This window comes from Dysidea avara, chromosome 9, assembly GCF_963678975.1.
Source record: "Dysidea avara chromosome 9, odDysAvar1.4, whole genome shotgun sequence".
In the NCBI taxonomy this organism is placed as follows: Eukaryota; Metazoa; Porifera; class Demospongiae; order Dictyoceratida; family Dysideidae; genus Dysidea; species Dysidea avara.
The window spans coordinates 1,215,692-1,242,766 of record NC_089280.1 but is presented as its reverse complement, the minus strand read 5'-3'; the positions used below and the strand labels follow the sequence as shown (position 1 = coordinate 1,242,766).

Below are 27,075 nucleotides of genomic sequence, written 5' to 3'. Positions count from 1 at the left end.
CTAGTGTATCAAATAAACAGGTAGCTATCATACAGTGTGATAGTACTGTATATTAGGGATCATCAAGCTTTGGGTACTTCTTGCCAAAAATATCACCAGCCTCACAATACCTTCATGGCACCTTGGCAGTATTGGTTAGGTATAACTAAGCCCAACATACCTTATTGTTAACGTGACCCAAAATGCTTCCAAAAATGTTACTACAAAATTTTTATTTTGTGAAATTTTCTGCCTACCTGACTGACTTGCCTGACCATAGATTTGCGAGAGAAGGTATAGGCAACCGAGCACACACCGTGTATATCTACCATTGATTGCGGTTGAAGCACTCCTCGGTATTGATTAAATCCATGCAGACACGATGGCAGTTTGTGGTTTAGTCGTCTTACAGTTGATTTCAACCTCCTTGTGGTATTGTAGTTGATATACGAGTCTACAATACCACAAGGAGGTTGAAATCAACTGTAAGACGACTTCTGTTATTTAATTGTCTTGGGTGGTTTTTACCGCCATTTACGATTTCAATCACAAACGGGTACCTCCGTTTTTTGTCTACCTGTTACGAAGAACAGAAGTCTAGTTCCACTGGGGAAATAGTGCTGAAGTCTTCGCAATACTATGAAGTTTTGCACAATACCACTGAAAGATGCTTCTCGCACAACAGCACTTGTGTTGAAGTTGATAAATCATGGAGTAGTATTTTAAAGAATCGAGATGAGACTGCCAAAGGGCATTTACCAAGCGGAATAATAAAATGAAGTACACCATGCAAAACTATGTTACTTCAGGGTTACTATGGCATTGTTTGCTAGTCGAAAGTGAACTTACCATGAACACAACAGGTACACAAAAAATCATGTCAACTGAGATTAAAATGATTGATGGCGGCAAAACCCACAACACAAGTTTGCCTAGTACTTGTAAAACATAAAGAGATTGTCATGAAATACTCCACGCTCATAGAAAGTAGTCCAGAGCAGAAGACACTATTTGGGCCTCATGAACTCACCACAAGCGGAGTGTTTCAGGGCGTGTGCTCGTTTCTAATCCCTGTACTCAAATATCTATGGCCTGACTTGCCTTCAGACAAGTGTAACTTGATGATGGTAAAGGCCACAGACTGGCCTGCTGCAATGTCAATACAACTACAATCAGTTAGAGGGTGAAGTTCCCATCTAGCCAGACTGTCAAAATGAGCAGAGGTGTTGGGCAAGCACACCTCAACATTATATAGCACACTTCAAATATGTCACCCTTGATAGAATTGTTATCCAATGTTACAGTACACCGAAGTTTGTGTTTTCACTATGAAATAATATTTTCAAGAGTTGTATAGGTACACAATTAGGGTGTATTATTTTACAAACCTTTAGTATGTTAGACTACAATACAGGTCAGGGATATATTTCTGGGATTCCACAAACCCCTCTAGAAATTTTAGTAACTTGTGAGCAACACCAGACTTTCCCACAGTACAGTTTGACAACACAAATGTATAGAATAAATGGGAACAGCAGGGAAAGGCAGTGTAATAGAAACTTACATGTATGTAGCTAACAGTAATTTCTCAAAAGTGGAGTAAGGGAGAAAAGTCTTTATAAAGATCAAGATACTCTAATAGAGCAGTCAAATGTACATTCATAATGGAATACAATGTTATGCTGATATATAAATGTGACTGGATCTGCAAGAATTCCATTTTCTTTATCCAGATAGCCAAGGGAATGGCAAGCTTCAGCTCTAGAAGCCACAAAGTTTTGAAGCTACAGCACTACAAAGTGGTAACAACAGAAAAATCGATTTGTATGGTGGCAATACAAAATAAACTACAGGTGCTTAAATAAAAAAGGTCATAACTTTTGAATACAGTCCACTACCAAGATGCAACTTACACCATCGGATTCTCCATAAACAGGCAAATCCATTGCTGGGTAAATTTTGTCTTCCAGGCCTGAGAAAAAATAATAAACCGCTTGTCCAATGTAAGGCAAACTAATGCTCATATCTTCTTTCCCTTTGGAAGCACTAAATCAAAACAAAGATTATCAAACTCCTCTTGCTTTGGTGAACCCAATGCTACCATAGTTTTGCTGTTATCACCTTCCTTGATAATGAAACAAACATTCAAAATTTTACAGATTTTTTTCTATTTTGTAAATATTTCACCCATTGCATTTATTGCTTTCTACTGTAAAATTAGGCTTGTACAAACATATGGGATTCTTACAGATCTGGTCACAAATATAATTAAGGTAACACTGAACCAATTAAGGACAGCCGTACAAAGTTAATTGGACAGCATATATGCAGTAATGAGTGAACAAACACGGAAATTTATAGACTACAGCAAAGTGTATCAGTGGACTAACAGGACAAGTTGTCAGACTACCCAGCTAATGTTGTTGATGTAACTAACTAGCTAATTAACATTATTCATGCTTTAAACTATTAGCTCTGGATAACTCCCTGGCGAACGCCACCAGCTGCTATAGCATGATTACTGTTATACGGAGCACACCCTGACTAGCTACATGATCTCCTTTCTCAGTAAGTATCTTCAAAATTATGCACCACAGACCATCAAAATTTGGTATAGGCATTGCAAGGGCGGATTTAGGGGGGTGCTTGGGGGGCTGAAGCACCCCCCTCCAAAATTTTACAATGAGCAAGCTAGGAAGCTTCTAGAAGCTGTAGTACAGGTGCAGTTGCATTTTATATACATGAAAAGATGGAAAGAGCAAGGGGAATAGCTAATCATATCCAAGAATTACTAAGAGGGGTTCAAAATTATACTTCTGGAGTAAGTCTTACCTTAGAAGCTACTAAATCAATGATAATGATAATTACAATGATAATTATCAATGATTTCTAAAAGAAAGAATGCATACATGCCTAAGGTAACAATAATAAAACTCATGATTTAGTATCTGTCCAAGTGTTGCTCAGCTAGGTATCATTTAACTCCTCCTCTTCATTGCAAGAGCTACAAAAAAGGGAGGGAATGTATGTGACTGACAGTCTACATGGGAGGGAACACACTGTACCTTGTATCCTCCACCTCCTCATACAATCCATCCTCCACTTACGGACCGTGCCCTCAGGGAATCTGTGAATTGCATTTCGGAGGTTCCGGATATAAGGTACAGTGCTAACTAGTGGTACGTTTAAAGCACACACAACAAATTGATGACATACCTACTATCATGAAGCACTGCTCTGGCAAATGCTGACACATCTGGCTGTCAGTGGTAAAATCTCTCAAAAGTACTGGAGGATGACCAATTGGCTACTTTCAGAATCTCGGCGATTGGTACTCCCTTGGCCATAGCACATGATGTACTGGCACCTCTGGTGGAGTGCGCTGTAAACCTCTCTGTGTCTACTCCTGCTGCCTTGAGGGTGTCCTTTATCCAGTACCCTATAGTAGCAGAGCGTTCCCTTCTAAAGGGTTTCTTGGATGTAACAAACACAGGCTTAGGGGAGCTCATTGTGTCCACCTGAGGAGATGTCATCTCAATGTACCGGCGTAAATTAGTCACTGGGCATATATCGTTATCATCCTGTAATAAAGCAAAAGAGACTGTCCTTGGAGGACCTGATCTTCTAGTTTTGGTCAGCTGAACCACAGAGAATTGTACACCTGATGAGGTCCACCTCATGTAGTCCCTGTCCAGGGCAGCCAAGTCAGAACACCGGTCTGAATTACACAAAGCCATTAGGGTCACTACCTTCTTACTAAGCTGGAGTAAAGAGAGTTGGTCTGACGGACCCCTGAGGAAATCTATTATAGGCGTTACCTCCCAAGAATGGGAGTAACAGGGCAATGGTGGCCTGGCATTAAACATGCCTTTCAGAAGTCTAGTAACCATAGGATGGGTTCCCACTGTGCAGTTATCTAACCTAGCATGAGTCATAGAGATGGCTGAGCGAAGGGTATTTAGGGTACGATACTGGAAACCCAACTCAAAATTATCTGTCAAAAACTCAAGTATATCTGCTAAAGAAGCTGAAAGTGGATCTGCTTGTCTTCTAACACACCAGCAACACCACTTTTTCCAGGCTGAGCTGTAAGCTGAATGCGTGTGTGATCTCCAAGATTGGAGGAGCATGTTGGTAACTCTCTGAGAAAATCCCTGCATGGAGTATCCCTGCCTGAGATAGGCCATACGGCTAAGGGTAGTCGGTCCTGCATTATCAGCAGTGTTGGGCAAGTTACTTTTTAAAAGTAACTAGTTACATATTACATATTACTTGCAGCTGAACTATTTAGTTACAGTTACATATTACCCATAAAATAAAGTAACTGTAATAATATTACATATTATATTACTTTGTGTCCATAGCCTTAAGCTGTCACGTGTGAAACTACCACCTTATCACGTGACACGATTGCGTTGTTGGACAATGTGCAAGTCTTGATATAAGTAAGTAGCTGGTGAATAAGCCTCACTTAGTAGGCTTCATTACTTCGTTGTGGCTAGGCGTTACTCAGTGGGTTACTAACGAGTTTAGTAACTTCGTTACTTTTAGTAATAATATTACGTAATATTAGATTCGTTACAGCAACTATATTACTTAGGTAATGCGTTACATTTGCAAGTAAAGTAACTTGAGTTATATTACCTGTTTTTATAGTGTATTTCGTTACATTACTTTGTTACCACAAAAGTAATAATATTACGTAACGCGTTACATAAGTAGCGCGTTACTCCCAACACTGATTATCAGGGGATGTGGAGCCTGAACTGGGTTCAGAATCAAGTCCTCCTGCACAGGGAGCAGGATTGGTGCTTTCATCAGCATCTTCAAAAGCTGTGGATACCATACCTAGCCTGGCCAAGCAGGTGCTATTAGACAAGCATACTCCACTCTCTCTAGGTGTATCTTTGTCAAGGCTTTCCCTATCATACTGAATGATGGGAAAAGGTATGGGCGATCTTGAGCCCAAGAAACCGAAAAGGCGTCCACTGTCTTGGCTGCTGGATCTGGCTTCCAGCTGTAGTATACATGTAAATGGGTATTGGTTCTGCTGGCAAACAGGTCGACATTGAAGGGACCAAGTAAGCTGTACAGGACACTGAAGATGACTGGGGACAGCTGCCAATCGCTGTTGTCTTGGTGGTGGCGAGATTCCCAGTCGGCACGACAGTTCTCTTTGCCAGGCAAGTATTCTGTATGTGGTGTAATCTTGCGTATTTGACACCAATCCCAGAGTTCCAAGGCTAGTCGACAGAGGTGGGACAGTCTGAGGCCTCCCAGTTTGTTTACATATGTGATGGCTGTCCGGTTGTCCATCCTTATCAGGATACAAACATTGCTCTTGTCCCTCACAAAGGACTGAAGTGCCAAAAAGGCTGCTTTCAGTTCGAGGTAATTGACATGATGCTGTGATTCTGTTACAGTCCACTTCCCACCGGTCCTCATTCCCTTGCACACTCCCCCCCAACCTTGCTTGGAGGCATTGGTTTCTATCATTATGAAGGCTTCGGGCTCAAGAATGGTGTGGAGCGGTGATTGGGAAGTTGAGTCTTCCACCACTGCAAATCGATTCTGGCTTCCGAGGACAGCTGCACCCATGACTGATATGATGTCTGCTGCTGGTGGAGAGCCTGGTCTTTCAGGTCTCGTAGGGCGCGAAAGTGAAGAGGAGCCAGAGAAACTGCTGGCTTGGTGGCTACTAAGGTGCCTATGAAACAGGCTAGAGTCCTCGTCTGTACTGTCTCCAATTCTAGAAGGCAACAGGCTTCCTTCTGTATGGCCTCCACTTTGTGAACAGGCAACACTATTGTCATTGTTATGGTGTCTATGACAAAACCTAAGAACTCTATCTGCTAAGTAGGACTGGTTATACTCTTGGGCAGATTGATCACAAATCCCAAAGCAGTGAACATCCACAGTGTTGTGGAAAGGTTTGTTAGTAATTGTGAGAAGAGGGCGGACCGAATCGTACCCAATTCTGCATCTCGTGATCTGGGGAACTTTTGTTTAAGGTGATCCAACATGAAACGATCAATCTTTGGTACCTACATCGCAGGTGTACGTGGTAAAGGATGTGCCTTATGCATGGCAGTTAGTACATCTTTTGAGAGGGACGCATGAAAATGTGTTTCCAAGTAATTGGTTATTACCTCGTATGTGTCAAACATAAATTCATCACCTGATGTCATGGATGTGGGGTCGAAGTCCACAGAGTTGTTCATGAGACTGTCTCGGGAATTCCCAGGCACATCCAGGTTAGGCGGCTCTCCATCATGTGGAGGCCTAGGATTAACCGACGACGGGAGCTCATGGGCGCCCCGCTTGTTAACCCCTCTCGAATGGTGCTCTTGGGCTACCACTGAGGATCTATCTCCAGTTAAGGGCTCTTGGGCTCCTCTACTGGGATCAACATTGTTTTCCACTGGGTCATCTGACTCCACATTCTCCGCAGAAGACTGTTGATCCTTTTCTGAAGATTGAATAGAGTCCAGGAGCGTCCTGCGTAAGGAATCATCCGAAGAGATCCTCTCAAACAACGATCTTAGAACTGGATCCTCCATCCGCCTCGGCAGAGAAACGTCACGTGCTAGGTGAGCAAAGTACAAAAGGTGCCAATCGGAAGTGGGATTTCTATTTATAGATTTACTTCAAAGTGCTGTGAGGAAGTATAATTAGAGGCAATACCACTAGTTAACACTGTACCTTGTATCCTCCACCTCTGAAATACAATTGCCTACCAATAATTGGCAATAAACAGTTAATTGGTTTGTTTGTATATTGGCAGACATAATATGACTCAACAAGCCTGCTGGAAGGTTTAGGGTGGTACCAAAGTGACCATCAACATCTTGTCTAGCAATAACAGTTATTACAATCACATATATACACATTCTTTGAGGTTATGTTATGATGTTAACACTTGTCATCAGGGGTAATTTATGGTTTACCAAGTGGGTGGGCAATAACCATTTTACCTATTATTGGCTGACCTAGACAACACTGGTTAATAACTGGTTAATAACTGGTTAATTGGACACTGGTGTACAGCACTACTTTGTATCACACAGTATGATAGTAGTGTATAGTAGGGATCACAAAGGAGTAGGCATGGCCAACGAAATAGCATCACTCAAAAACCAGTCTCAATTTTTCCTGACAATGATGAGGCAGTATTGGTTAGGTAAAAATAAGCCCAAACTAGCTTTCAGATCAACTCAAAATGCTTTCAACAAGTAGCTACGGAATTTTAAAAATAATTTATTTAACGGAATTTTCTACTGACTAACTGCCTGACTGACTGTCGACAAGCGTAACTCGATAACTGCTAAGGCTACGAGCTAGATTTTTTCACTGTTTGACATTGCTTCAACCCGAGAGGTACCTTTTGGCATACCACAGTACGTACAATGCATTTTTCATGGACTTACCAGTGTCTTCCTTTGTGTCCCATTCATCTTTGCTGACAGTGAAGTGTCGATTTGGAAGTAGCATGTGATGGCTTCTCTTCATAACGGAAATCATCCGTATTTTCATAGTGGCTGTTTTGATTGCAGAGGTGCTTTTGAACAGTTCTTCATTCGTACTGCTGTGTAATGGGTTAAACATAACCGACAACAAAGCGTAATGGATGCTTCACTTTTCAGACAATAATTGATATAACTGGGGTGCGTAGCACCAATTCTTTCGGTGTGTGTGGATTGTAGAGGTTCTTTTCAAACAGTTCTTGATTCATACTGCTGTGTAATGGGTTGAACTTAGCTGACAACGAATACCTCACTTTTCAGATGATAATTGATATAGCTGGGACATGTGGTGTCATTTCAGATGCGGTATGTGTGGGTTCACCAGTCATAATAAAAAAGTCAACAAACAAGTACACAAAAAATTAAGATTTTCAACTAGAGTAGGGACCATAGCATATCGATAAAAAGTACTGAAACAAGTTGGAGTAGTCCATATATTAAAACACAGTAAAACAATAAGAAGTGTTATATCCCTATTGTGCTCAAGATACCATAACGGAAATGCACAGTGGGGATATAACACTTCTTATTGTTTTACTGTGATTTAATATCATGGACTACTCCAACTTGTTTCAGTACCTTTATCGATGTGTTATGGGTTGAAAATTCCAAATTTTTTGTGTATATACTTGTTTATTAAGTTTTCTTGCAAACAATTATTATGACTGGTGAACCCACACATACTGCATCTGGAAAGGCACCACATGCCACAGCTATGTCTGAAAAGTAAAGTATCCATTACGCTTCGCTGACAGCTGTGTTCACCCCATTACACAACATTTCGGATCAAGAACTGTTCGAAAAGCACCTCTGCAATCCACGCATACTGAAAGATACAAATGGTGCCACGTGTCCCAGTTACATCAATTATCGTCTGAAAAGTGACGGCTATGTTCAACCTTTTACAAAGCAGTACAAATCAAGAACTGTTCGAAAAGCACCTCTGCAATCAAAATAGCCATTATGAAAAATACAGACGATTTCCGGTATGAAGGGAAGCCATCACATGCTGCCATCACATGCTACCATCAAATTGACATTTTCCCTGTCAGCAAAGATGAATGAGCCACAAAGGAGGACACTGGTAAGTCCATGAAAAATACATTGTAAGTACTGCGGTATGCCAAAAAGGCACCTCTCAGGCCAAAGAACAGTAAAAAAATCAAGTCTGTAGCTTGAATTATGTTTTAAAGTTGTTAAATGTCTGAAAGGGAACACAGTTCAAGAAGTTGCCATACCCGTATTTCAGACCGCTGACAAGAAAACCACCTCAGAGCAAAGTTTATATGCATGGAAGTTTAAAGTTTAGCTTTCAATTCTTACATGCTGGCTGCTCTTTATCATTTGTAACATTTATGCTCATGTGGGTGCATACATACATACAAACAAACATAGGTTGCTATGTACACACACAAACACACACACACACACACATTTTTACGAAAACAATTTCAGTAAAGTGGGCACGCGTGTGGTTTAAAAATCTATATCATGATATAAAAAACATTAACTATTCAGTAAAAAGTGACTTTATATTTGCAAATATGAGGATATGTCTCTGGCAACATGTGGTGATGTATAACAGAAACAAGTGTCAACTTTGTCAAATCATTGTTATAAATTGATTGAATAAAATTTGTCATGTGAAAACATTCAATTCATTTTAAGGTTATGGAATAGTTTGAAATGTGTGGGCGGAACAAATTACAAACCTGCTTTAAACCACACAGGGATATATAATGTATCAACAACCTGTTGTGTTAGCAATACAACTAATTGTGCTTGTTTGTTTATACTGCAGAACAACAACTGTTCTTGGGTGTGAAGTCCACGATAGAGCGATGTTTTATAAAAATGTGCCACCAAAAACCAGACTAACAGATTACTGAATCCTTATAATTTCACCACAAGTGACTAAACAGCTAAAATATCTAGGTCCTGTGGAAGTGATTTTTAAAGTTACTGGTTGTATAGATGTTTTATTGAATTTTTAATAGTTTTTTCGAGTGAAACAAGCTCTTTGAAGACTTGTATCTGAAACACACTAAAAACGCTTCCACAGGACCTAATAAATTTAATATACAGTATCACTATGCTCCAGAAATGCCCATAGAGCCTACAGCTTTTGCTGTATTTGGCAGCAGAAAAACATGGTAGTGACAGCTGGAGCTGAGCAATGTACAGGCTGACTTACTTGTGTTACTACAACAAAATTGTAGTGTTCCACCTGCCTCAAACTACACTGTAGTTATGGTTGCCTGTGATATAAGTCCCATGACATCATGAATATCATGATATTAAATACTACACATATCCTGTAAGTAAGGACATTACAATAACAAAACACTCTAATAGAACAGTCAGTACACTAAACTATATTATCCATACACACTGACCACACATAACAACAAAACAAGTACAACACATATCCTGTCAGTAAGGACGTTATCATTAAACAATGACAAAACACTCTAATAGAACAGTCAGTACACTAACTATATTATCCATACACACTGACCACACATAATAACAAAACAACTACTACACATATCCTGTCAGTAAGGACATTATTATTTAACAATGACAAAACACTCTAATAGAACAGTCAGTACACTAAACTATATTATCCATAACACACTGACCACACATAATAACAAAACAACTACTACACATATCCTGTCAGTAAGGACATTATTATTTAACAATGACAAAACACTCTAATAGAACAGTCAGTACACTAAACTATATTATCCATACACACTGACCACACATAATAACAAAACGACTACTACACATATCCTGTCAGTAAGGACATTATTATTTAACAATGACAAAACACTCTAATAGAACAGTCAGTACACTAACTATATTATCCATACACACTGACCACACATAATAACAAAACAACTACTACACATATCCCGTCAGTAAGGACATTATCATTCAACAATGACAAAACACTCTAATAGAACAGTCAGTACACTAAACTATATTATCCATACACACTGACCACACATAATAACAAAACAACTACTACACATATCCTGTCAGTAAGGACGTTATCATTCAACAATGGCAAAACACTCTAATAGAACAGTCAGTACACTAAACTATATTATCCATACACACTGACCACACATAATAACAAAACAACTACTACACATATCCTGTCAGTAAGGACGTTAACATTTAACAATGATAAAACACTCTAATAGAACAGTCAGTACACTAAACTATATTATCCATACACACTGACCACACATAATAACAAAACAACTACTACACATATCCTGTAAGTAAGGACATTATCATTAAACAATGACAAAACACTCTAATAGAACAGTCAGTACACTAAACTATATTATCCATACACACTGACCACACATGATAACAAAACAACTACTACACATATCCTGTCAGTAAGGACATTATCATTCAACAATGACAAAACACTCTAATAGAACAGTCAGCACATTAACTTGTACAACAAGCAATGAGGGTGTTCATATAACATATTTGTGTGGACAAACTTTGCCTCAACTTAAAACATCTAGTACCCTCTAACTGGTGCCTTAAACCTATTACAAAATTCTGTTCTCTACAAGTTTAAGGAAAATTTTGGAATTTTATCACAGAAATAAAAAGGCGAAGTCACCATGAGAAGGACCTCTACAATCAATCCAGTTACAACGGAACACTCTGATGATTCTCATCACAAACATTACAGAAGGAAGCCATAGTATAACACTACCATTAATCTACACCTTGGTACTATCAGCAAAGATAAATAATAGTTGTAAGATGTGTACTAGTGGTCTACCTGATATGTGTACCCTCAACCCTCGGGCCCTGTGTAGACATATCAGACAGACCACTCATGAACATGTTACAACTATTAAATGAAATTTTATCCTCAAAACATTATACATTATCAGCTCTCTGTTAGATAGCCACTTCTTTTGGTATTAAAGTAGTTGGAAATTATCACTAACAAGTTATCATGGAGTATTGTATACTATAAACCTCGTGATATGTTAGGTGGTTTAGTGACATCATTACAAGTGAACTATCATATAGTCTTATACCACAAAACAGTATACTCAACTTACTATTGTTCTTTTCATTCCTTATCTGCTCCTTAGCCTTTTTGAGCTAATCCAACAAACTCCTAGACAACAGTAACAAAATGAACTGATCATTTCCTACACATGTACAATGTGTACATATACAATACATTAGCTATAAATAGTGTCTTGATGGTGGGGTGAAGATGAGTGATGGAATACCCTACCATGTCCCTTATGTCTACAGGGTATATGACTACATGAACTGTTTATGGTAACATACACACAATATTATAATTACACTATTAGTAATAGTTCTTGTAATTAGTGTATGTATATAACATGTGTGAATCCCTAAATGTGTTTGGTGATCACCAGTTACTATAGTAACCATTCATCTAACGTGTTTGTTGTGTAAACAACATGTTAACATTGTTATTACTAATTTATTGTTGTTGTTTAGGAAAAACTGGTCCAGTCCCCCACACCAGACCTGTTCAGTGGACCAGTGAACATCAAGTGGCAACATGGAGCCCCTGCACCAGTGAAGGGTTGGGACCACACTGGTGTGTTGTGTGATGGGAAGGCCTACATTGGAGGAGGATGGGATAATACTTTCAGCCCATTATGCAGGATATATGTGTACAATCCAGTTAACAACTCATGGAGCCCTTCTCCTATCAACACTACTTATGGCTTCTTTGCCATGACCACCCTCAACAACCAGTTGATCACTGCTGGAGGGGAGGATAGAAGTTATAAGGTGACCAACAAGATATTCTCACTAGATGGTAATCACCTAAAGGAGTACACCAGGATGATTACACCAAGATATTATGCCACAGCTGCTAGTCATCAAGGAACACTTGTAATAACTGGAGGTAAAGATGACCAGAGGAGGAAATTAGCCACTACTGAACTGTTTGACAGTACCACTGGACAGTGGTACACTACCAGTGATCTACCACTACCACACTACTGGCTACAATCAGTAATAGTTGACAACACCCTCTACCTGTTAGGAGGATACAATCAAGATGGCAACTATTCTCCAGCAGTATTTACTGCTCCACTGGACACTCTGTCCAGTCACCAGTTGAAGTGGAGTTCACAACAAGATACTCCATGGTGCTGTTCAGCTCCTGTCAGCATACAAGGTAGACACCTACTAACAGTAGGTGGATGGAAGAAGACAGGAAGTGATTATGTGTACACTAGTGACATTAAAATGTTCAACAAGGTCAGTCACAGCTGGGAAGCCATAGGACATATTCCATCAGCAAGAAGTGGACCAGCTGTAGTTAGTGTAGCTGATAACAAAATAGTTGTAGTAGGAGGGTATGATGATAAGGGACAGTTTACTAATACTGTATGGATTGGCTCATGTGAGCCACAGTAACCGTATACATTGTACATGTTATTATTGTACCATCTTATTAATAACAAGTTGTTAGTAATCTAGTAATTGTACTAACTGGTAATGTGTATTTATAATTATAACTGATTTCTAATTAATACTGCTATAACACAAATCTCATGGACCAGGTCACTATATAACACAATTGTCAGACACTCACAACAGGATCGTTACCATAGTAACATGCACGTGATGTGTGAATACCCTCACCTCTCAAATATTCCTCAAAGAATAGTAAGATGTTGTCTTCTTTCACTATCATCAACTCATCCTTGATCATTCCTTGTTCCCTACAAGACACCATTGTGGTTATCAATCATCACTAATATTCCCTGTACAAAGATACTTGTGGAGTTATCAACACTGTCACTAACTCTCTTGATCTGATTCCAGCTATATGATAATTAATGAGACTACCTCTTGTACCATATAGCTATAGATACCTTCAAGGGGTCTACTTTGGTAGTAAAAATCCTGTATGTAACAAATCTTGATTTAATGCAGATATTTTGCATTAACTGGAATACATGAACCAGGTGATGTTTAGTAGCCACAAAAAAAAGCTAAAAATTAAAAGTGGATTTTTCTCAAGAGAGCTAACATTTCAGCCAATTAGATTATTAGGTGTCAACAACAGACATGTATGGTTTGGCCCCATTACAAGTTCAGGAAACAGATGTAATGAACATTGCACTTTTATGGCTTCCCATAAGAAATGTATGGCAAAAATTTTGATTGGCCATAAGTATTATGTCGGACATTTGAACAAAAAGATGTTGAAATATTTTTAGTGGGTCAAGCAGTACTACAAATGAGCCAAATTTCAAGATCGTGTGTAATTGCATCATCCATGAGTTATTAAATGTTTTTGAGGATTCAGCTCAACACGTACATACTATAGTCTAGGTCAGGTCAATTGCTGGCTAAGAAGCCTTTAAACCAGTTTTACCTACTCACCTGGTAAACCATAAATTATCCCTAGTGTATGTGTGTACTAGAGGGGTCTGGGAGTATACTCCACAGGAAAAATTTGAAATTTGAATGCTTTGAGATTGAATCTGAGAACAGTTTTCAGTGGTAAACGAGTACTTGAATCTATAATATTATGGCAATGATTGTCAGGTATGGTACAAGTAGATAAATGATGACATTTCAGTTAGACTCATATGCTTGATAATCTGTTAATGGAGACAGATTGAATAAACTGCACCTACTTATATCTGAATGTTCTATTAGAGTAGTTAGGTGACTGCTCTATCAGAGTATCTCAATCTCGTACACTCCCAGTACTGATTCTCATAGTATTTCATTCTTGTATAACGTTTAGCACAAATCCTACTAAGGCAAAATTAGTTGGATAATGACTAAAAGTAGGTACAATAGTGACATTGGACAAAAGTGAAGGGGTACTGCCTCCTCCACCACTCAAAAATTGCAGGGAATTTTTTGTTGTGAGGAACCATTGACTTTCATCGGAAATTTGTATTGACCATTGACCTGGTTCCATTTATTTTTTCGCTATATTTTCGTACACTGCTTACTTGTAAAGTTTTGACCGTGCTGGGAAAATAGCTTGACCGTAGTTCTTAGTGACACCCCCTTGTACCGGGTAGCTTATCACAGAATATACATTTACACCCTTACATGTGTTAGTATATGGGTCTGTAATGTTGATAACCATATAGCACTCACTGAAGCTATGGATGTTGAATCATTCCATTTATTTCTGTCCAAGAAAGAATCAATTACAATTTCAACTGCCGCCAGCTGGCTGCATAGGTTGCCGCTGCCGCTACTGGGTTGATTCTGCGCCAAATTTCCGCCACACCGGTTCCATGTTTCGCTGATAACACCCAGAACTGCGAAATCAGCGAAAATTTTTCCCTCGAATAAACTAATTATTAATTTTAGGTCAATTGTTAATTCTAATTAAGCGTGTCATAAATTAGAATGTAGCGAACTAACATGCTAAAACTGATCTCTACTGCTACAGCAAATTTAGTGGAGAAGGGCAAAATTTTGTTAGCATTACATCAGTTACCATGTTTACCAAACGAAGTTACTACAGATCCGACCAGTCGGACACAAACTTTAAGCGAGCATCGCTAGAAGTCCGACTAGTTACGTGATCTTTGTTCTTCATCGTTTTTACTTACTCTGAGGGGAATTTCAGACATCTAACAAGGCGTACGTGAGGAAGGAACTCAAATAATAGGATATGAGGTATGGAAGTAACCTTGTCAGTGGATAGGTGTGTAGATCAACACGTGTTTCACTTGTCTGTTCCTGCGTGCATTGTAATACTGTGAACAGAAGTCTTCACAGATGTACATGCAGTTAATTTGGCTTGGCTACAGTATCAGAGATCCTTGTAGTGTGTAGAGGATGCATGGTTGTATGAATATTTATTGTGAGCACTTCAAATTGTTCTAAGCAGCAGTCTCTCTAGTGTTGTATAAATCATAGATGCTTTTTGTCGATCACTGAGTAGAGGTATGGTACAGTTTAAATCCCATAGCCTTGACACTACCTGTCTAGGTATGTAGTGTTAGGCCAGGAAAACTTGATTATTATTATTATTATTATTATTATTATTGTTTACTGAGCAGTCAGCCCTGCTGGTGTGCTCAGGAATCACATAAACAAATACATTAGGTACAATAATATGATTGGAGTCTAGCTGTAAATAGATCAGTATCTGCAATTTCAATTGTGTCAGTTGGTAGTATGTTCCACTCGTTTATTGTTCTTGAGAAATGGCTGTTTTGGTATGCCGTGGTGGATGAGGTAGGTAAAATATAGTGAAGATGGTGGTATTGTCTTGTTGGTCGTGTTTTTGGTAAGTAATAATGAGGAATTTAGAGTGATAACTGTTGGTAGTGTATCTTATGCAATATTTGTAACCTAGATAATTTCCGACGAATTTGTAATGTAGGCCATTTCAGCTGATCCAACATTAGAGAAACTGAACTGAATCTGCCATAGTCATTCAACACCCAGCGCGCTGCTCTTCGTTGTACTTTCTCTAACTCTGAAATATCTCCAACGTGGTAGGGATCCCAGACAGCAGATGCATACTCTAGTTGTGGTCTCACCATTGTTAGGTAAGCTGATTCTTTAACTTGTTTTGAACATTTGTTTAGATTGCGTTTTAAGAAATTGAGTGTTCTAGATGCTTTATTGACAACATTTGATATGTGAGGTGACCAAGACAGTGATTTATGAATTAAGACTCCTAGGTACATATGTTGATCAGATATATCTAGTATGTGACTGTGAAGTGTGTAGTCGTAAGTGAGTGGTGATAAGGATCTCGTGCAACGTATAACTGTACATTTACTAATATTGAACTTAAGTTGCCAAGTATCGGCCCATTCTGACAGTTTATTTAAATCTTCTTGAAGTCTGTTGATGTCTTCTACACTATTGATAACTCTATAAAGCAAGCAATCATCAGCGAACAGGCAGAGTGATTGCTTGTTTCTCATCCACCAAAATTCAGATTTCCATGTGGGCGGTAGGTCATTATTAAAGAAGTACTCTAAATCAAGCTGTCTGTTATTATAAAGGTTAGCTGAAGCTTGTTAAGTAACTATTACTTACATTTTACTTACATGAGATTTGCTGTGCTATAAAATGATAGCCAGCCTTCTTAGCATCAAAATAAGTGTGCACGTGATTGATGCCTGGCCTTAGGTAAAGAAACGAGTTCTCAACTACCAGCCACCTGTGTAAGCCTGCGTCCCGGCCTGTGTTTAAGGTATCTATCACGGAATGAGTAGTGATAAGTTGTTCAACAATAGACAAATCATACATTGTTGTGCCATGCTAGTCTTGTTACAGATTTAGCACATGGTATTATATTATATATATAAATACTACATGCTTGTGACATCATGTATCAAGATGATTGTTGTGACATCATGTATCAAGATGATTGTTGTGACATCGTGTATCAAGATGATTGTTGTGACATCGTGTATCAAGATGATTGTGGGATTACAACTATAACAACTATACCAGATCAGAGGAGGTTGGACGTGCTTTAAGCGCCACTAAAACACATTACACAAAATCCCTTTTGTTGAGGAGGTTAATACATCACGATCTCAGAATAACTCACTGTTCATGTTTCATTAATAGAATACATGTGTGAAGGTGTGAAGTAGTGTGCACCAAACTGCAACTTATTAATTACACACGGAGTTCAAGCACTGATTACAAAACAAAGTACATTCCCTTGAAGCTTACACAAAGGATGATCTGAATATCTAATGATCCCCTCCAATCCCCACCGTTTTTTAGTTGTGTATTGTGACTATATTGATGATCACGTGAAATACCAAATCAAAGAATGTAATTAAAATATAGCTCACATGAACGTGTCCAACCTCCTCTGATAGCAGATCTCCTACTATTGATAGTGATCTCATATCAAAACTTGTGTCAAGTTTACCGCAAAAATTAAATTACACGTATACGAAAATTTGACTCTGAGTTACTAGTAGAATCTCTCTTCCTACTTGATATAAAATACATTACTACAAACCTCAGTCCACTAGAACCCCTGTTGCATCGAGTAGCATCCGAAAAGTAGCTCTCTGGGAAGTAGGTATTTCGTGTGTCCATTCAAATATATGGAGTTTTTGTTACAAACGTTTAACCCACGAGAGCACTGGCAAATACTGTCGCAATCCACATAAATTTCACACCAATCTGTTGCTGCCAGACTGCTCTAAATAATGCTACCCGTTTTAATGGGGATTTCCCCATGTGTGACCTAGAATCATCGCGATAATTGAGCCATGCGCAATCATCAATACGCAATGTATGGGAGTTATTTGCAATCAATGGACTTCAGCCTCCAAGAGCAGTGACTTCCCGGTTGAATTGTGATAAAATTGTATTGAACAAAAGAAAGCTAAAGGTTAGAAATTGTTAATTCCACCCGTTTTTTTTGGAAAAGTCTAATGTGTAAGGTGTAATGAAACTTTACGCTTTAAAAACATGTGTATTGCGTACAAAATGTATTGAAAAAACGAAATACGCATATGGCTTCATTTGACAAAATGTACAGACTAGTTTTGATATGTTAAAAGTCACCCAAGGCTATCTATAGTGCTAGTAACATATTTATTGTAACCTTTCAGTCATGTAAATAATGAGGTCATGAAGTACATCTTAGCTATATGTTAGGGACCTACTTGACATGTTTACTATAATGAGGTGTCATATTAATGAGGTCACTACTAGTAAGATGCTAACACAGCATTGAGGGGCAAGCATGCTATATTTTATCATTTACATACTGATGGATACATACAAACATACATACATATTAGCGGCACATACTTGTCATTTATGTGGGGCTCACAGGCTTGCCCAATCATGAGGTGATCTTAATAATGAGGTCATGAAGTACACCTTAGCTATGTTTGGGACCTACTTGACATGGTCACTATAATTAGGTGGTCTTATTAATGAGGTCATGAAGTACACCCTAGCTATGTTTGGGACCTACTTGACATGGTCACTATAATTAGGTGGTCTTGTTAATGAGATCATGAAGTATTTGGCGGACCTACTGGACATGGTCACTATAATGAGGTGGTCTTACTAATGAGGTCATGAAGTACACCTTAGTTATGTTTGGGACCGTGCGAATAGCCACTCCGAATAATCAATAGTTAATTCTAATTAAGCGTGTCATAAATTAGAATGTAGCTAACTAACATGTTAAAACTGATCTCTACTGCTACAGCAAATTTAGTGGAGAAAGACAAAATTTTGTTAGCATTACATCAGTTACCATGTTTACCAAACGAAGTTGCTACAGATCCGACCAGTCGGACACAAACTTTAAGCGCGCATCGCTTGAAGTCCGACTAGTTACGTGATCTTTGTTCTTCATCGTTTTTACTTATTCTGAAGGCGTACGTGAGGAAGGAACTCAAATAATAGGATATGAGGTATGGAAGTAACCTTGTCAGTGGATAGGTGTGCAGAGCAACACTTGTTTCGCTTGTCTGTTCCTGGGTGCATTGTAATACTGTGAACAGAAGTCTTCACAGATGTACATACAGTTAACTTGGTTTGGCTACAGTATCAGAGATCCTTGTAGTGTGTAGAGGATGCATGGTTGTATCAATATTAGGCATTCCAGTATCCAAGATTTTTTAATAAAATAATTCTCCGTATATTCCCTAATAGAACCCTGGCACAAAACAACAACTCGTGTTTAACTTGGGATTGCTCTGTAGTCCGAGCTCCAATGAGGATGAAAATTGCTATGGAGTTTGTCCACATGCTGATCATCATGAAAATCTTAGTTTTGTCATGTGCGTTACATAATAAGTAAGTTTTGTGTTGTTTTGTAATCTTTTTAAGCCTTGTAATGTATGTAGAATACTTTAAAACTTAAAAAACGTAGTGTCGGATGGAAGGTAGTCACTGGTGCTTGCTTTAAAGTGTGTAGTTACTTTGCTCGGGTTAGCGATTTTTAGCTCCAGGGCAATTTTCTGATGGCTGTCATCAGCTCATAAATACAAACCACTTCAAAGTCAGCATAACAATGCCGTAATTGAAACCACAACTCCACCTTAGGTATTGTTGCATCATTGTAGCACCTCCACTTTAGTTGTTTACCTTTATAAGTTGTTAACTTGATGTTTTTACTTACTTGAGATAGCCTCTTGCCTGTGGGTATGCACCATTGTATTGAGAAGTGTGCAGTAGGTGACTTGAACATATTTACTCACCACAAAAAATACAAATATCGCTGAGATCTGATAGCATCTGAAGTTACTCTCATTATATGTACAAACTTGCAGTTAGAAGCAACTTTCAAGACAGTCCAGATTGCTAGATGGCTTCCTGATTCAATTGTGCATTTTTCCCTTTAAAATGTATGGGGAGCCCTAGAGAAAATTTTAAGTTTTAAAGCACTGTGCTTGCCAAAGTAGTTAATTCCAACCCAACAAACTATATATTTCTGAGATCGGCAATCAATACTCTATCTATTGAGCATATTAAAATTCCATTTTTCCAAAATTTAAAAATCGGGCTGGAATGCCTATCAATATTTATTGTGAGCACTACAAATTGTTCTAAGCAGTAGTCTCTCTAGTGTTGTATAAATCATAGATGCTTTTTGTTGATCACTGAGTAGAGGTATGGTACAGTTTAAATCCCATAGCCTTGACACTACCTGTCTAGGTATGTAGTGTTAGGCCAGGAAACTTGATTGCTTGTTTCTCATTCACCAAAATTCAGATTTCCATGTGGGCAGTAGGTCATTATTAAAGAAGTACTCTAAATCAAGCTGTCTGTTATTATAAACGTTAGCTGAAGCTTGTTAAGTAACTATTACTTACATTTTACTTACATGAGATTTGCTGTGCTGTAAAATGATAGCCAGCCTTCTTAGCATCAAAATAAGTGTGCACGTGATTGATGCCTGGCCTTAGGTACAGAAAAAAGTTCTCAACTACCAGCCACCTGTGTAAACCTGCATCTCAGCCTGTGTTTAAGGTTTCTATCACTGAATGAGCAGTGATAAGTTGTTCAGCAATAGACAAGTCATACATTGTTGTGCCATGTTAGTCTTGTTACATGGTCTTGTCACATGGTATTATATTGTATATATAAATACTGCATGCTTGTGACATCATGTATCAAGATGATTGTGGGATTACAACTATAACAACTATACTAGATCAGAGGAGGTTGGACGTGCTTTAAGCGCCACTAAAACAAATTACACAAAATCCCTTTTGTTGAGGAGGTTAATACATCGTGATCTCAGAATAACTCACTGTTCATGTTTCATTAATAGAATACATATGTGAAGGCGTGAAGTAGTGTGCACCAAACTGCAACTTATTAATTAGTACTAGTAATAGCATGGGTAGCAGTGAAATTTGGGATAAATATCACGAGTGTTGTATTGGAAATGGGGATAAATTTCACGAGGCGAAGCCGAGTGAAATTTACCATTTCCAATACAACAAGAGTGGTATTTATCCCAAATTTCACTGCTACCCATGCTATTCCCAGTTAATACCATACTCGCTGCATATACGCATGCTGTGCATTAGCGTTGCCATGTACGCAATTTGTCACTATGTACTAAACACGCGTCGACACTAATTGGCGCTACATTGTTAACATAAATTCTAGCCAATGAAATTGCAATTACAACTTTTTCACTGCTGTCAGTGAAATACGGGATAAATTTCACTGCTACTATTGAGACTTTTGTATGGGCAGTGAAACAGGTATGGTATTACACACGGAATTCAAGCACTGATTACAAAACAAAGTACATTCCCTTGAAGCTTACACAAAGGATGATCTGAATATCTAATGATCCCCACCGATCCCCACCGTTTTTCAGTTTTGTATTGTGACTATATTGATGATCACGTGAAATACCAAATCAAAGAATGTAATTAAAGCATAGCTCGCATGAACGCGTCCAACCTCCTCTGATAGCAGATCTCCCACTATTGATAGTGATCTTAAAAGTCACCCGAGGCTATCTATAGTGCTAGTAACCAGACTTTAAAATATTTATTATAACCTTTCAGTCATGTAAATGAGGTCATGAAGTACATCTTAGCTATAAGTTAGGGACCTACTTGACATGTTTACTATAATGAAGTGGTCATATTAATGAGGTCACTGCTAGTAAGATGCTAACACAGCATTGAGGGGCAAGCATGCTATATTTTATCATTTACATACTGATGGATGCATACAAACATACATACATATTAGCGGCACATACTTGTCATTTATGTGGGGCTCACAGGCTTGCCCAATCATGAGGTGATCTTAATAATGAGGTCATGAAGTACACCTTAGCTATGTTTGGGACCTACTTGACATGGTCACTATAATTAGGTGGTCTTATTAATGAGGTCATGAAGTACACCCTAGCTATGTTTGGGACCTACTTGACATGGTCACTATAATGAGATGGTCTTGTTAATGAGGTCATGAAGTACACTTTGGCAGACCTACTGGACATGGTCACTATAGTGAGGTGGTCTTACTAATGAGGTCATGAAGTACACCTTAGTTATGTTTGGGACCTACTTGACATGGTCACTAATATGAGGTGGTCTCATTACTAAGATCATGAAGTACACCTGTTTGAGACCAACTAGAAGTGATCAGGTGTCATATAAAAAGAGGTGGCTACTTATTGAGATTTTTCTGTAAGCTAGAGAATTTTACACAATACTTCATTTGATGCTACCAATCCAATAGAAATCTGTGGTGGGGTTACTGAATAGCTGGTAACCTGTGATCTTGCCCATGGTTGTATACTACATTCATCAAACGAAAGTCAGCAACGCCAAAACAATTTTACCGTCAGCTTACTTTCTGTACTGTTTAAGACAGCTGTCATTAGCATTGATACATCACTGTCATGGTGTGGCAATGACACAGTTAACTCAAGGGTAACACTCAATGCTAGGTAGCACACACACTTTTCCACTTGTTAGCTTACTTTCTAGACAAGACAAACATAATTGGGTAGCTACTTGATACACTAATGTCACAGTGTGGCACTAACATGGGTCTCAATACTAGTAGCCATAATTTACCACTTCCTTTTGCTCTTTGTTCACTTGCTTTGCCTAGGTATTGGTGACTAGCATGTAACCTTTTAAGGGGTAGGATGCAGTAGAATAACTATGCAACAGACTGGTATACTTTGAAGTTGCTATGAAAAATATTTTTAGATACTGCTAAACCTCTGTGTGTTAACAGTAACCCAGAAAAAAAGTTTAAAGGCATGCTGGCTGAACTGTCACAGCCAGTGTAAGCTAGATATGCTGCCGGATATAATTCTTGTTATTTTGTGCATACGTCTACTTGTGTTCAGTGAAATATAATAAAGTTATGTGCATCCTTTCTTTCAAGGCAAGAACTATCCAGTGTCAAGTTACAGCTACCACAAGTATAGTACCAGGATAAGGGATTCTGAAAACAACAAAAATTGTACTGCAGCTATTTAAAAATATTGCACAAAACTAACTTAACATCTCAATGACAGCATGCAGTGATGAGAAGTGAAGAGGAGCCAGATTTGAACTACCATGTTTGAAGCAGTATGATAAACAACCCCAATTGATGAGCTTCAAAAACAGCAAAAGACAAGAAACAAAGTATGTGAAACCTCTCCACATAAATTTTCTATTTGAATAATTGTTGTGAAGAAAATGACTGACTATTTGATTATGCATTAACCACAAAAAAGCAGTAAAGTAAAGCCTGGGAGATATTTCTGTCTCTTCTAAAAATGAATTTTTCAGTGTGATTATGCCACCTTGTTCACAATCTTCAAGCTTCAAAGTTGGCTTCATCCTTAAATAGTGTGTTTATGAATCAAATTGTGTCATGTGACGAAATAGACAAATTGTTTTAGCACTAATTTGTAGTGTCACTGTTTGATTCTTAACCAGGGATGGGATCTTTGATATACAGTGATTTGTACAAAATTGCTTACACGCACTGCACCATTACAGGGTTTTAGTATAGTATACTGTTATATGATAGGGCTGGATACCAGGTTATGGTGTACTTTGAACATAATGACACCAAGACGAAGATCCAGTACAACAACACATATAAATAATACATCATTTGTCAATCTTCTTCAGTAAATCAACTCTCATGACACATAGCTGTGGCAGACAAAAGGTTATCTAGCTTTGGACCATGATGTTTCCTGTATTAGTTACATGTACAAGTTGTAATGCAGTTTACATGCTTACTATTTTATTTTGTGTAGTACTTGTCCAGAATGAATGTCTACCTAGCCCTGGAACAGTCAGGATAACCAAATCAACATGAATCTTGATAGTACTAAGAAATGACTAAAAGATAAACAAAAATGCAAAGTTATACAAACATACAGCTAGGCTTGATTTCAGTGACAAATATTAGATGTATGCATGTTTTCCAGTTTGTTGTACAGACTCAAACAAAACAAATAAAAGCACTGTTTGGAGTTGTAGTGTTTGGAGTTGTAGTGTTTGGAGGGTTGTGTGTCTTCCAGTAGAAGGTTAAGCATAGTTAAAAGCAACTCCATGGTTTCATAGTAGCTTGACAGATACGTTGTCCGTCCTTAACAGCCACCAAATGGATGTGTGTGTACTGTGTGAACCTTATTGCTATTTCAAGTGTTTACATAGCTAATGATGTGTACTTTCTTGGTGGCCACTTCAACTTAATTAATTGTTTACAGGCAATATCTCAAATACAACATTGGTAGGTCAGCAAATAAATTAAAATATTTGTATAGCAATCAATCAGTCTAAAAACAGTACAAAACTACAAAATACAAGCAATTGTGTTGTTGATGAAATGGCACAAGCTTGTTTGCAGCCTAGTGTGTTATGAGAAGATATTTGTAAGCAGTAAAATGCATAGGAAAGAATACAAGGCTCTTGCTAAGTAGGTGGTGACAAGACTAGCAGGCCTGCCAACCTAGGAAATAATAAAACCTTGAGACTCTCTCTTGGTGTCCAGAATAGATTGCTGTATCTGCATAGCTAAAGTAGGGATAGCAGGTGACATAACCTCAAGCTATGCCTGGAACTGCGACAAAACCAGCAACACATACACATGCCCATCTTCATATTATGGGCATTAATATAGCATTTAAAATAAGTACATCATTAAGCTACATATGCATGGATTTCTAGACCTACAACAAGTGTACGCAGGAGTCTTCTCACTTCTCCAGCTAAATAGTTATGTTCAGACTATAAGCCATTACTCAATCACTAATAATTTGAAAGCACAAGGCACTTACAATATCACGTGATGATATGGATTGAGAAATATCAATTTCTACTTAGAGACTGATGAATGAAATTCATACCAAACACATGCTACATACCTAAAACATGCTGTATAGCTGGGTGAAGGTGCTCATGGTGTCACTCTAGCTAGTTAAGCACTTTCACCTTCAATGAAGTAGGCTCACCTCTTGAGTTCTGATCTTGTAAACTCAAGTCCAGTCACTGCATGTCCATTTCACTAACGTTAAGTAAAAGGTTCAAAGCCAGTATTTCACAACTTTGTCTCAATCCCCACTGTTTTCCTGCTTATAATCATGTGATTGCATTTCTATTAAATTTGTTGCCTAACATTTATAGTTGTACTACAATCAAGTTACCCCGGGGGAACACCCAGGGATATCCCCTGGAAAGAAATGACACAGCAACTTTGGATGTTTATTTGTGGTCTTGCATGCCAGTCAGTTTATTTATTTATTATTATTACTGTGTCAACTTCGCAAGCAAAGACTTTACACAGGGGGAGGAGGGAATTTATGCAATTACAATTGATTAATCTGATTCTTAAATTGTTCAATAGAGGTAATTTCTTTGATGTGATTAGGTGAGTAAGTTATTCCAGATATTACAAACATTAGGTCCGAACGAGTGCTGATAAGTGTCTGTTCTTGCAAATGGAACTAAAATATTATTTGCGTGAGATCTTCTTGTGATGGTGGATTCTGCTGTTGTTGTGGTATTAGATGAAATGATGTCACTGAGTGGGGCACATGTCAAGTTATGAATGATCTTAAAAAGGAAGCACAAACGGAAGTTATGTCTATGAGTATATCTATTTGTTGCCACCCAAGTTGATGAATTATACTTGATACACTGCTAGTACGATAAAAATTGTTTGCAACAAACCTTGTAGCTCCTTGATTAATCTTCTCTAACTTCTCTATGTCTCTTCTTTGCCATGGCGACCAAATGATACTTGCATATTCTAATTGTGGTCGGACTAAGGAAAAATAGGCAGTTTCTTTAAGATGTTGATTATTTAATTTAAGATTGCTTCTTAGGAAGGACAAGGTACGGCTGGCTTTAACAGTAATATTGTGTATGTTTGGACCACTTAAGATCTGATTGTATAGGAATGCCCAGGTACTTACAATTCTCAACTATTTGTAACGGAGCAGGAAATAGTCAGATATTATCTTGTGTTTTGTGGCTCTAGTGACTCTTAAGACATGACATTTAGGTATGCTAAATTTAAGTAGCCAGGTATTTCCCATAATTGTAAGGATTGCAAGTCTTCTTGGAGTTGTTGTACATCACTTACTGACATGATCTCCGTATATAATATAATGTTATCCGCAAAGAGGCGGATTTTACTGTGCTTTATGTTGTCAACAACATCATTCATGTAGATTATAAATAGTATAGGGCCCAATATAGTTCTCTGAGGGACACCGGATGTTACAGCTACCAAATCAGACAAAACATTATCAATAGTCACTCGTTGGTAACAATCTCTTAAAAAAGAAGAAATCCATTGATAGATATTGCCAACAATACTGTACCATTGTAGCTTGTGTCTTAATCTGCTGTGGGGTACTGTGTCAAAAGCTTTAGCAATATCCATTAATATGACATCAGTCTGCTTTCCACTATCATAGTTTTTGGCTAGGTCATTAACAAATGACACTAACTGTGTTTCACAGGACCTGTTGTGTCAGAAGCCATGTTGGGACTCATGAAGTAAATTGTTACTTTCTAAATGTTTCATTAGATGGGAGGATATGATGTGTTCTAGGACTTTACTAACTGCAGACGTGAGCGAGATTGGACAGTAGTTTTGAGGAGCTGATCATTCCCTCTTCTTGTAAATAGGTGCCACGTTAGCCACTCTCCTATCATAGGGGACCTCACCTGTGTCCAGTGATTTCTCAAATATTCACTTTAAGACAGGGGCTGTGACTTCTGCAGTTTCCTTTAAAAGTCTTGTACTTATTTCATCTGGACCTGGAGCTTTGTGAACATCCAAGTTTTGAAGTAATTTAATTATACCAGAAGTGGTTACATTGATATCCTCCATGACTGGATGTGGGCTGGGACCTTTGTCAGGTATATAATCTGGTTCATTGGTGAATACTGATTTAAAGTGTGAGTTTAAAACATTTGCCTTTTCTTTGCTATTAGTAATAACTTTATTATTGGCTTTAAGAGCCTGTACTCCATTATTATATCCTTCTTCAGCTTCTTAATAAAACTCCAAAATTTCTTTGAATTTATTG

General features: G+C 38.2%; 1 protein-coding gene and 2 long non-coding RNA genes across 4 annotated transcripts in view; 2 read left to right on the top strand and 1 right to left on the bottom strand.

The window, feature by feature from the left end:
- Nucleotides 1-27,075, bottom strand: part of LOC136265378 (uncharacterized) — a 100,597-nt gene that overhangs the window by 13,327 nt on the left and 60,195 nt on the right. Inside the window, exon 4 of the long non-coding RNA XR_010705486.1 lies at nucleotides 9,697-9,817. This is a non-coding gene — a long non-coding RNA (uncharacterized lncRNA). The remainder of the gene's footprint in view (nucleotides 1-9,696; nucleotides 9,818-27,075) is intronic.
- The window catches only part of LOC136265345 (uncharacterized), a 103,558-nt gene that overhangs the window by 18,120 nt on the left and 58,363 nt on the right, over nucleotides 1-27,075 (top strand). Inside the window, exon 5 of one of the 2 annotated variants that reach the window (XM_066060143.1) lies at nucleotides 12,030-13,045. The exons of the other annotated variant lie outside the window; for it this stretch is intronic. Within the exon in view, the coding sequence (XP_065916215.1) occupies nucleotides 12,030-12,965 (936 nt within the window). The 3' untranslated portion in view covers nucleotides 12,966-13,045. Of the gene's footprint in view, nucleotides 1-12,029; nucleotides 13,046-27,075 lie in introns of those variants that run through there. 2 annotated transcript variants of the gene reach the window in all.
- Nucleotides 14,930-24,026, top strand: LOC136266605 (uncharacterized). Its single transcript, XR_010706180.1, has 3 exons — nucleotides 14,930-15,206; nucleotides 22,917-23,161; nucleotides 23,788-24,026. It is a non-coding gene; the product is annotated as an uncharacterized lncRNA (long non-coding RNA).